Below are 12580 nucleotides of genomic sequence, written 5' to 3' on the forward strand. Positions count from 1 at the left end.
GAGGGGAGGGGAGGGGAGGGGGGATAGTAGAGGATAGGAAAGGCAGCAGAACACAACAGACACTAGTATGGCAATATGTAAATCAATGGATGTGTAACTGATGTGATTCTGCAATCTGTATATGGGGTAAAAATGGGAGTTCATAACCCACTTGAATCAAAGTGTGAAATATGATATATCAAGAAATTTGTAATGTTTTGAACAACCAACAATAAAAAAATTAAAAAGAAAATATCCCAAGGGTAAGTATTGTTTCTTTAATATGTGAAGAAAGTGAAGATCAGGAAACTAAGATGACACTGCAAATTACACTATAAAGAAAAATCATCTAAAAAAAAGAGAAAATGGGTTTAGAGTCTTCTTAACTACTTTTGCATCTGCTTTTCCTGTGCTCAGGAAATTAATTGGTGCATTGCTTTGCAGATGAGAAATTAATCCTTATGAGATAGTGGTGAGGGTGGAAAGTTTAAGAAAAAGAGGAGACCAGGGCAGTAAACTGGCTTGTTCAAGGTTTCACAGCAAATCAACAGTAAAACTAATCAGGCTAACTTCTGAAATGCTGACATTTGCTTATTTTTTGCCTTTGTGCCAATCCTTGGCTTTCTTTTAGATTGTTGCCTTTTTTGGGATATAGAATATCATTGCTGATAATTTCACTGGTTTATATGAATACAAGGAAGCATCTGTCTTTCACATAAGTCCCTCCCAGGGGTTTATTTAAACAAAGAAAATGGTCTTTAAAACCATGTCTACTGGAAGATTCTTCCGGCTCCCAGCCCAGGGTTGACCTATACATAGTCGATAATTTTGCACCTAGTTCAATTTAACGCTAAGAGAGAATCTTTGTTATCCTTCCCCTCCTTTAAATGACATTGCTTTCAGGGACAAATCATGTAGTGATACAAATGATGATAATGACCAGGAAGGAGATGCAGACTGAAGTTTCTAATATATATAATTTCAACTTTGATCCTTTATTACAGTTAACATAATACTGTATGTAAATCATTGCCCCTTAAGTAATACGTGAATTTTAATAAAACCTGATACAAAAGGCGCAGTTTAGGCAACTGCTAACTATGCCACAAATATAACATTTTCTTGATTTATCTTTTAGTTTTAAAGTTAACAATTAACAATACATTCAATATTTTAAATATTAAAATTCAGTTAAGATGTTTCATATAGGAACTAAAATTAGCACTTAGTAACTCAAAATAATACCACTCATAGTTTTTAATCTCACTTGTTTTAAATTTTAAATATAAAAATTCTTGAAGCAGACCTGTGGTATGAATCCAAGTAGCTCAAGTTCAAGTTTGTAGTCTTTGTGGTAAGTGTGCTATTATTGTTTATTTTTAATCTACTGCTGAAATGCAGGATATATGTGGTGCTCCAGGGACTCTAGAGACGCTGCTTTCAAAGCAAGCTCAAAAGATTCTAAATTTAAAAAAAAAATATGAGTGTAGGTGAGTTCTCTTGTGAGGAAGGGGAGAGGGCTGTGAGATGGAGCAAGTCAGTTTCAATATATAATATGTTTGTGAAAGAGTAAACAATGGAATGGGCTAATTTGAAGATGATGTATGTGTTGCTAAATTTTAATAGTACTGGTCGCAATTGTTTAGAATTTAGATCAACTGAAGATTTTTATGAGGAAGGAATATTTCATCACCAGTTTTGCTTAGAATTGCTGATGCACTGTGATAGTAAATGGATGGACCTTCAGTTAGTTGTGTTGTTGTTTCAAAATTCAGTACCACTGTACTAGCTTAACTCCTCCACCCCTAGCAGACAGTTCCCAGGCCCCGCCCTTGGGACCACACTACTTCCTACAGATTTAGACCCTCAGATCTGCATTTCCATAGCTTCCTGTGTTTTTACAACTTCCCCATGGTTTTTGCAGACTGATAAAAATCACTCTTGCCTCTTTTTGCAAATTTTGCATGACTTCAGGGATTCTTGAATTTCCTCCCTCTTTCTTTACAACAGGGAAAGTGCTACTGCATCATAGACCAGCCCTGGGGAACCTGGGGAAAATATTTTTAGCCATCAGTTCCTGTTCTTTGGGGTTCCTTCCTAGTATTGCTTACCTCTCGCCTTGCATGTCCTAGGAGAGCTCACTCAGATGTATGTACACTGTGTATCCTTTGGTTCAGGCTCTTAATCAGGATGGAGGAATGGAGTTCCTGACTCTGTGTGGCCCATGGGAGGAAGCAGGGCACTTCATGTCTCAGGCATCCTGGGGGCCCAGACCCTTGAAAACATTTATTTCTGATTTCTCATTAGCAGTCTCAGGCACCCAAGGTACTGATAAACATGACTCCATGGTTAATGGTGTTTATGTTTGGGAGGGCAATCCCCACCCTCCTGCCCACCTGTACACTCCTCACCCTCCCACCTCAGCCAGGAGGCCGGCACCTGGGTTGTTTTGCTCTGGCTGACATTCAGGTCTTTGCAGCAGTGTCAGGGGACAGGACCATGCTCCAGGTGTCCCTTGGCTGTAAATGAAGCCTGATCCCATCAAGAACAAGAGATTGCCTTTTCTGCCTAGCAATGAGAATGGCATTTAAAATTCAATATCAGGAAAGATATTGACAAGATTAAAGGCCCGGAGGAATTGATTTATGAGGAAAGACCCAAGGAATTAAATATGTATGGCCTGGTGTAATAGGATATTAGCTCTGAACACAGTTTCATTTCTATGATCCAGGGTTCTGGTATCAGTCATCAGAATGGTGGAGTTCTCTCCAAGCCATGTTCCTCCCCCAGGGGTCATGCGCCTGAGGGAGGGAGGCCACAGGCATAGTTACTTTCATACCTTGGCATAAATTGAAGTGCGGCTTCATCCCCAGGTGGAAGCAGATGACATTTTCAACTAGAATAGATCTTGAGTAGTCTTACCACCCCCTGTGATGAGAAAATTCAGGCTTGTTCAATCCTGTCTTTTTTTCTCCCAAGGAGAAGCGTGAACTTTGCAGGAACTAGGTGGTAAATGATGGTCCTTCCCCTGAGCCAGGTTTCTCTGCTTTGTCAGAAATACCATTTGATGTGTTTGCCTTTAGGCAAAGCCTTCCTCCTAGGCTGTTCTGATATGCACTTGATTTTTTTACACCTCACACTTTCCCTAACAATTGGGGATTGGCTCGGGATTCAGAGCATTAGATGTAAAACAGGCATAGGTGGGAGACTGTCAGCAGGACTCCTGGCTGATGTTCCTCAACAGTATGAAGTCAGAAGGAAACAGGATGGAGGGTTGGAGGGTCTGGAGAGCAGGAGAGACATGGGGATGAAGGATGGTACCAAGGGGGAAGAGATTAAGGGGGGTTTCTCCCCACTCAAGACTGACAGGACATGGAGCTGGCAGAGTTGGCTCTGGGAGTGGGGGGTGTCACATTGCAGGTTGAAAAATTGGAGAAATGGGGCTAGAGTCAGGGTGCACAGACAGTATGAGTCTGGCTGCTCCCAGGCATTGCCACAGAGACTGAACGTTGCAATTGCTCCTGGGACCAGCCCATCCAGCACAGTCACACCCACATGGCCTTTGGTGGAAATTCCCTTTGGAATTCCCTGGCCTCATTTCCTTAGGTGATATTTTACTAGCTTTAAAGGCATGTCCTCCTGAGTAGGGCATCTGATTTATAACAGAGTTATGGAGATGGAATACTCTCTGTTTAAACTGAGTCAAAAGGGCAAAAACATGAGAATTTAAGTTGATGATCCTCTGTGAGTTAACAGGTTTCTATCATGACTATTCAGTTCCAATAAGTAGAACAGGTTGTTATTCACAGTGGATGCCCCTGAGCCTGTTTTTCCATCCCTGAATCTGATTCCCCCAAACCTCCTGGATTCCTATGAAAACAACATTGGTTGTAGCTATTATTAAGAATATTTCTTGCTTTCCTAAATTAATTAGCATCCTCATGACCTAGCATCTTGAGGACAAGGTCCTTATTGATTGTTTCCTCTGTAGCTTCCATGATACCCAGCCCTGCACATAGGAAACTCAGAGCTGATTGAAGGAATGAATGAATATTAGCAGATTGCTTCAGAACTGAATAGAGAGCCAAGCAAAGGGAAGAGAGGAAAAGTATAGTGATTTTGTGTGTGGTGTGTGTGTGTGTGTGTGTTTTGGTGTCACAGTTACCTGACCTAACAAAAAAGAGTTTCCTGACCTGCCAGCAACATAAATTTAGAAAGGGCACTTAGTCCTCTGCCACCTTGGAAAACACAAAATTGTTGTTCTATTTTAGGGTCTTCTCTACTTTGTGCCAACCACCACTTCTATCCCTAGCCACACATTATCCTGCCAAAGATTCCTGTGAGTGTCAGCTTATAATGGCATGTTGCTGGTGTATTTCATACAGAGTGTTTACACTGCCATCTATGACTTTCTTGGAATCTAACCTTATATAATCTGTTAACTGTATAAAAACTTCACCCTGGTAACAAAACTATAATAAGAGTTTTAGAAAAAACACAGGAAGGGGTTATAATTTTTTTTGTCCTTTCTTTTTGGTGCTGGGCTCAAACCCCAAGACCACATGCCTGCCATGCCACTGAGTCACATCCCCAGCCGGGGGGTCACTGTTTCTAAAGGAAAGTGAAATCCACCACATGGCTCACAGGTACACACAATGGCAGGTCTCCAGCAGTCTAGCTTCCAAGTGGGAGTGATACGTGCTTGGGTGGAGGTCATAGCTAGGAGGATTTTAAGGTTGGCATTTCCTGATTTCCATTTAAATTTGATGGTGCAGTGTGGTTTCCAAGGTAGAATTCACAATTTGCGGGAGGGAAATTAAGCTGTGCAAGTGGTAGGTCTCTCCCAGACAGTGTGACCTCAGATACATGACTCAGCCTCTGTGTGCCTATGATTCTCCCATCTGTAAAAGTGAAAATGTGACCTCACTTATTCTGGGGCTCCAAATAACATTTGTAATGCTCTTTGAATTTGTCAGAAAGAAAGACCCATTATACATGGAAGTCTTCGTCCCCAAAGAGCTTTACAAATGATCCTATTAAATCAGTCACCTGGAAATACCAAGATGTGTCAGGTACGGCATTTATTTACCTGTTTATTGTCCACCAGAGTGTTTCCACTTGATTGGCATATGGATAATTGTCTAATTGGAACACACTCAGTTGTAACCACCGAAGAATGTAATGGTGCATCTGTTGAATGCCATACTCTCAAATGTTAAATTAAAATTATGCTGCAGTCAGCCAATCCAGCCAGGAGACACTTCTGATTAAGTTCTAGCTGCTTGTGAACTTCTATAATTGAGACACGTTGGTACTTAAAAATTCCAGCCAGAAAGAATATTATACAGTCTCATAAATTTCAATGAAAAGGGCCAGAAACCCTAACTTAAATTATCTGGTTGTGAACTATCTCACCGTTTTTATAGGGCATCTAGTCAAATGAAGAATAGCAGTGTTGAATCACCACTGTTTTGAATATGTAAATATTAGATTCACGAGTTTATATTTTGTAAACAAAAGAAAGCATTAATTTTGTAGAATGCAAGGATTTTGATTTTATTTTCCCCTCTACTGGTGGTTTTGCTCTCTTTTTGGTGGTTTATGGGAAATAAATTACATATTTATAAACTCATTGATTGGAATTATTTAACCTTTTAAGAAATATTCCTATTCAGATTAAGAAGGAAATCTGAAACTACCAGACTAATGAATCAAAATGTCTTCAATGGAGCTTTCCTTTGAAAGCTTTATGTCTACAACAATAAATTACCCAGTGATAGAACCTCAAGTAGTTTTTTTGTTGTTTGCTAAAACATGATTTAATCCCATAAAGTAGGCAAACCAGAGACATTCATCCATCCCGACATTCATTCATTCATTTACTACCTACCTTTGACCTTCCCATTGGTGGATGTGGTCTAGTTGGAGAGAGAGATATAAAATGTGCCATACCGTAGCAAGTGTTTTGAGAACATAGAAGGTGGATGACTAGCTGTGCTTGGGTGATTGGAGGACATCTTTATTTAGGAAGAGACCAAGGCTACTGCATATAATTGTGTAGCTTCTGCCCTGGACGAGGGTATTGTGCCAGAGGAGTAACTGAGAATGTAACCAAGTTCCTGCTGTAAGGTCTGAGCATACACCCTGGTGACAGTCATGTGCGCCTAGAGGATGGGCTCTTTTCAGTTGCACAAAGAAACCATGTTCTGACTCAAAGATTGAGTCAGAATCTGCCTGGCAGAATTCTGGTAGTTAGGTTTGTCATGGAAGGGACCTGGCATGTCTGGGGAAGAAAAGAATGAAAGTGAGAAGTGCACTGGTTTGGGAGCTAACTGTATTTTTAAGCAATGGGACACTTTAATTTTGGGGTGATATGTGGTGAAAGTTAGTGGGACAGGCAACATCCAGAGGAGAAGAGATGTGGTAACTATGACAGCGGAGGATGAATGGAGAAAGGGTGGAGGAATAGGCATCCGGCTTTAGAGAGTGATGAACTGGTGACTTAAGGTCCTAACTCTAGATCCCTGGGGAGGAAGTTTGGGGTGGGAAAATGTGCTGACAGCCACAGTTTGAAGCAGTTAAGAGTTTGGTGGGCAGTAAGAGACGCGCAGAGTTATAATGTAGGCTCTGTAATGCGCCGGCATTTGAGGTCTGTGGCTGAAGCCATGGGCACAAATAGGATCACTGAAAAGAGCATATGACAAGAAGAAAAGGCCCTGCCACATGAGCTGGCAGTTACAAAAGGCTTCTTGCTGCTAGTGAGAACTGTTTAAGTAGAGGACTCGGGATGGAGGTCACCTTGCAGAAGACTGAGGATTAAAAGAGCACTCAAGGAGACAGAGGTTCTCATCCCTACTACACATTAGCATTTTCTGGGAAGGTTTTAGAAAAACAATCAATGCCTTCATCCTACCTTTAGATATTTAGAGTTAATTGGTCTTCTGTGGGGCCCAGAAATCAGTATTAAAAAAAAAAAAAAAAAAGAAAACTTCCTAGATAATATTAGTGGATTGACAGAATCAAGAACCTCTGGCCTTGACTATTCTTTAAGAAGTATAAATAAAAACCCCAAAGCTTGCAAGCACGTGATAAGATGCTTATAATCACAGGGGATCAGAGAAGAATAGAATCTTTGTTTTAAAGGTGAAGAATCTATATATTCTAATGTTGGCAAAAATGGAAAATCTGAACAAGGCTTTCCTGTAGCTGTGGTGTACCCCAGCTCTCAGAGAATACTGGTGGGTAACGGCACTGCTGCAGCTGCTCTGTGGGGCAGTGTGGGTATGTGACCTCCTTAGGGCAGCCCTGTGACCCAGCAGTTTCACTGCTGGATGTGTCTCAGGAAAATTCTCCCACAGGACTTAAAGGAACACACACCAGCATGTTCCAAGACAGCCAATGTAGAGTAGGGAGAATTGGAGATAACCTGAGTATCCTTCCCTGGGACAGTGGATTCAGTAAAATCGGGCCATTGTACCCCATGGCATATACTAGGCAGCCATCAGAAAGAATAGATTAGATCTATAGAATATTAACATGGATGGATCCTAAAAACATCATGCTTACTAATATCATAGTAAACAATAAAGAAATGTGGTAAACCCCTAAAAATACATGCAAAACAGCCATGTATATATAAATAAGAAAAATATACTCAAAAACCTAGACATTATAAACCATTAAAGTGATTGCCTACACATGAGTGATGATGTCACAGAAGGTGTGTTATTTGAAAAGTATGATTCCCAGACATAACTTTCCTCTGTTCATATGTGAATATGACCAGTGAAACTCCACCTCATGTACAACCACAAGAATGGGATCCTAATTAGAGTAAGTTATACTCCATGTGTGTATAATATGTCAGAATACACTCTACTGTCATGTATATCTAAAAAGAACAAATAAAAAATGTAAATTAAAAAAAAAGTATACTGGAGAAAGGCCATGTGAGCACACAGAGAAGGTCACCAAGGGGGGAGCCTTCACCAGAAACCCACCCAGGGTAATCTGGAACTTCTGGCCTCTAGAACCATGAGAAAGGAAGCCTCTGTTATTTAAGCGACTCAGCCTGTGATGTTTCCTTATATTAACCCAAGCTGACTAATACCGTCTAACTGTTCAAAAAAATAAAAGTGTGATTCCAAGAGGAATGAGACAGGATGGAAGCTAAAACAGGAAGTGGGGAAGGGTAAGGAATATATGTTTTAACAGTGCGAAGAGTTGTGAATGGGTGGATGAAATGGAAGATTCCAGGGGATTTATTTCCAAGTAGTATTCCTTTCTTCGTCTTGTCCCCAACCTTAAGCTCATTGTTTATTCCTCATTACTAAAGTAGTATTTGCTCATTACAGATATGTCAGGAAACTGACAGCAAAACTAAAAGAAAAATCCAAAAACCTACTCACCCAGAGACAGAGTCAGGGATCCTTTTTTATGAACAGTTGCCAAATTAAATGGAAGCCTTTTGGTAAATGGAAGTATGTGAGCTGCCTCGTGAGTGTGGAGTTTGTGCAGCTTCATTTTTAATGTCTTCCTGGTGTTCTGTTGTGCAGACCCAGGGACAGAAATGTGGTGAGCCCCCCATCACTAGACATCATCAGTTTCTAAATTTTGCCACCTCAAGTACTGCCGTGAGCAAACTTAAGCAATACCTGCCTTTAAAGACAATTTACTGTCCTTCATTTCTCTCATTTTGAAAGGAAGATTAAAGATGGGATTTTAAAATTTCTACCAAAAAGTAAAAATTAATTCTGCATCACCTAAAGTCAGAGCACCCGACCCTCTTGGGACTGTTCTGGGGGTCAGTGATGAATGAGAATGAAGGAAGAAGGTCATCCCCCACTGTGTAGACACAGTCATAGGTGCTTGTCCCTGTGCCAAGGGACAACAGGGCCCCCTAGTTGCTGTACTTTAATCTCTGATGGATGAATTAAATCACACAGACTGTTAGGAGATCTACTGTGGGTGGTATGATCCCCTCATGTGATGGTGGTAGGACGGGAGGTACTGAGCTTTGGGAGATTATATAGAAATAACTGTTTATGACAAAAGAACCAAAGTATGTTATTGAATCTATATGCAGTACCCAAGTTACAAACAATGCCAACAAGCCCCAAGGAAAGCACAGTGTGTATTTTGAGCACTTGCTATCCCACAAGTTCCTCAAACCCAGTAGTTTTGAAGATTTAATGTAATCCTTCCAGTTGGTGGGCTTACGCACGAGAAATCCAGTGCCAGTGTTTCTTCAGACTCTTATAGTTAGGAACTGGCCAGGCCACTCTGCAGCCAGCTTGTCAAGGTCCTGAAGAAATAGCCTGAATGTGGGAGACAGGTCCCTGGAAAACAGGAATACACCAACACTTCACATCATCAATGCAGCATTTGTTATGTATGGCAGCAGGATAAGTGCTCTCCTGTCTTTTGAAATAGGTCCTTTGTTGTCTAGAAACTCTGAACAGACATAGCTGTTTCTAGGGGCTGTTTTGAAGCTCCAGCCTATGAGTATTTTAACATAGAATCATATCCCAAAGAGTCAGTGCAGGGCAGCGCTGGGCTTTTGGCAGACAGGGCAAGCCTCCGCATGAGTTACAGTTGATAGGGCAAGGAGAGCTCAAGGCTTACAAAAATCCCTTCTGTGGCCTGCTTAAAAATAGCAGTGTAGGCCATAGCTTACTGTTTTGACAGCTTATATCAGCAGTTTTCTTGCCTGATATATTGATTGCAGTTTGGACTTCAGTCCTGCTGATCTAATAAAACATCACCATCATAACAGAGAAAGTAAAAGGATCTTTGGTCCCTGCCACTTGGTAAAGTATCTCTACAAAGCTACTATGAACCTAGCTGTATTGTTTTATGTAAAATGAAATAAAATTGGACCAGTTGACTGATTACATTTTTATTAATCTTTAGTTTCTTCATCCGTCAGCATGTTGCTTACTAACACTATTCAACATATTTTTACAAATATGCATTTGTTCAAAGAAATTCAATGGTATCCTCACAAATTCTAAAATGAGTTTCATGCATGAATAACACAAACAGCCTAATAGTGCATCCAAGATGGTGATGCTCCTGACATTAAGTGGGGGAAATGCATGCACAAAAAGGCAACCAGTGTCTGAATGAATATCTAAGGCGTGTATGTACAAGTCTCCTTGTCATTCTGAGGATATTTTTACTATCTTGCATTCACCCAGCCTTCCATCCTAATTATGCTAAATATCCTTTAACTTTACAGCAATTGTTGACCATCCAGGAGGAATTAAACAACAAAAAGTCAGAACTGGAACAAGCAAAGGAAGAGCAGTCCCACACACAAGCTTTACTAAAAGTCCTCCAGGAGCAAGTAAGTGAACGAGAAAACACTCTGATTGACGCATCAAGTAAAATGTGCCTGGTGCAAACACCCTAGCATGTCACTCACACAAGCATGGCTGAGGTCATCTCTGGAGTAATTAGCCCATACCCTGTCAATCCTACTGGCAGCTTTGCTTTGTGGAATTTGTCATTCTCAACTTCTCTGTCCTCACCCTGCATTTACTTATATTCCCCAAGCCCACCCTCATTGTGTGAATGTTTCTCCCAGAAGACAAGTGAATTTTGATAAATTTTTTCAATGCTGGTAGTGCAGATATATTTCAAAGTAAGCAGCTAGCTTCCTCTAAGTCTAATAGTGAGGAAAATGAATTTAGCATAATCCATGATGTTCCTGCAGACTTATAACTAAGAAGGACTGATTCATAGCAACATTAAAAAAAGTCTCTTCCCTGTGTGCATCAGGGCACTTATCTGACCACGACAAGCAACAAACCTTTCATATGATCTGATCATTTCATTCTGGCTTTCCTTGATACGAAAGTGTGGCCTGACATTGATAGGTGGATGGAAAATATCGTCTTACAGCAGGATGAGATGGATCACTCCACAGTCAACAGAGTGAAATCTAAGCCTCACTCTCTGTACTGGAGGAGCCAGGAGAGTCCTCGAGAGGTTTTCTGATTTTCTGGCCTTCACTTGCTGCCAACAATGTAATGATTGGTAATTAGGAGGGGAAAAAAATCACAGTAACCTCAACTCTCTGTAGTCAAATGTAGGTTGTTTTAAATTTTTCATTCACACATAGTGGTTTATAAGAAGATTATTTTAGAAAATAGGAAGCAGCAAGAGTGTGGCCCTAGTCAGCTGGTACTTAGTCACTTAAAAATGATTTTTATTTTTTTCAAAAATTTGGGGTATATATATATTTTTCAAGAAAGCAAAGATATTAATTAGATAGTTTATAAACTTTTTATAGCTATGCAAGAAAATATTTTTAAAAAGTAATGGTTATCTTTATTGAATAATAGAGACTCAGTAACTTATACTGAGGCTGAATTGTATGATTTCAGGTATGTTAGATTGAACTGAAAACTTCAGTCAACTAAATTCACAATGACCTACTATTTGGGAGACCACAAATCACTGTCCACCCCACCTTGATATAACCCTAGCAAAATTGAGCTGACTTGGTCCAAATTTGCTTCAGGTCAGATAGTCATAACTTTGGGCTTTCATTATTTTCTGCTCTCTCTGCTGATTTTTTTTTTTAAGACGGCTTTAACTGAGGTGAGGAGAGGTGACTTTCTCTTTTCTCTAAATGACTCAAAGCCTTTATTTTTATTTAAAGTCGAAACTCCAGTTATGAAATAGATTCTGAGTTGTGCAGAAAGTATCGACGTAGTCTTGTTAGGGTATGCATTTTCAAAGAGCAAAGTGCATAGGTAGGCATTGATGGGATATCACACCTCACTTTACATGACTTAAATTTTAAAAAGGAGAATGTTAAGAGAATTCAGAATAACTGAAATCATGCAAGACATAGAAAATACAACTGAGAAGAAAGTGTTTTTACGTTTACAGTATTAATTTAAATGCGAGGGTACTTTTTAAGCAAGGTCACCAAGAATACCTAAGTCTACAGAGCCAGTGAGACATAGCAGCCAAAGGAATTTGAACAACACCAAGCCATTTGCCTGAGAGCCCCTCGCCTGCTACCCCTGGTCTGCCTTTCAGAAGGTGGCATACAATGTACATGGAATCTACCTACAACCAACCAGCCACCCACCCACAGGCTGAAAAATGCACCCCTCACTTCCACCAACATTGCTTTATGAGGTTTGCTTTGGATTTGTGTAAATCCATTATGAGCTTATGAATGGCCTTAACAAATGGGCTCACGCACGCACACCACACACACACACACACACACACACACACACACTGTATTTTGCTATTCAAATACAGCTGCCACTTGCTGGGAATCCTTACCAGAAAGGCAAAGTCTTGAGGGCAGACCCTCCTACTGCTGGCTCTCCACCCATCAGGGAAGTCAGGTCACTCTCTATGCCCTGTACCTTCCTGTAGGCTGAAATACAGCTTCCTTGGGTCCCTCCAGGCACACAGACTCCTATCTTTCATCTTCTTGACAATCAAGGGTATACTCTACATCCAAAGTTTGTTCATTAACCTAAAATCCATCAGATAAAATGTTCACGTCCCAGCTGAAGAAAGCAGCAGAGTGAATGATAGCAGTGGACAGAGGTAGGAAGAGAGACAGCGG

At 40.5% G+C, this 12580-nt stretch overlaps 1 protein-coding gene across 7 annotated transcripts in view; it reads left to right on the plus strand.

The window, feature by feature from the left end:
• Window positions 1-12580, plus strand: part of Enox1 (ecto-NOX disulfide-thiol exchanger 1) — a 443331-nt gene that overhangs the window by 361792 nt on the left and 68959 nt on the right. For all 7 annotated transcript variants that reach the window (XM_048800957.1, XM_048800956.1, XM_048800959.1 and 4 more), the window contains one exon: window positions 10220-10327. In XM_048800957.1, the coding sequence (XP_048656914.1) occupies window positions 10220-10327 (108 nt within the window). The remainder of the gene's footprint in view (window positions 1-10219; window positions 10328-12580) is intronic.

The sequence above is a fragment of the Marmota marmota genome, unplaced genomic scaffold (genome assembly GCF_001458135.2).
Source record: "Marmota marmota marmota unplaced genomic scaffold, marMar, whole genome shotgun sequence".
NCBI lineage: Eukaryota > Metazoa > Chordata > Mammalia > Rodentia > Sciuridae > Marmota > Marmota marmota.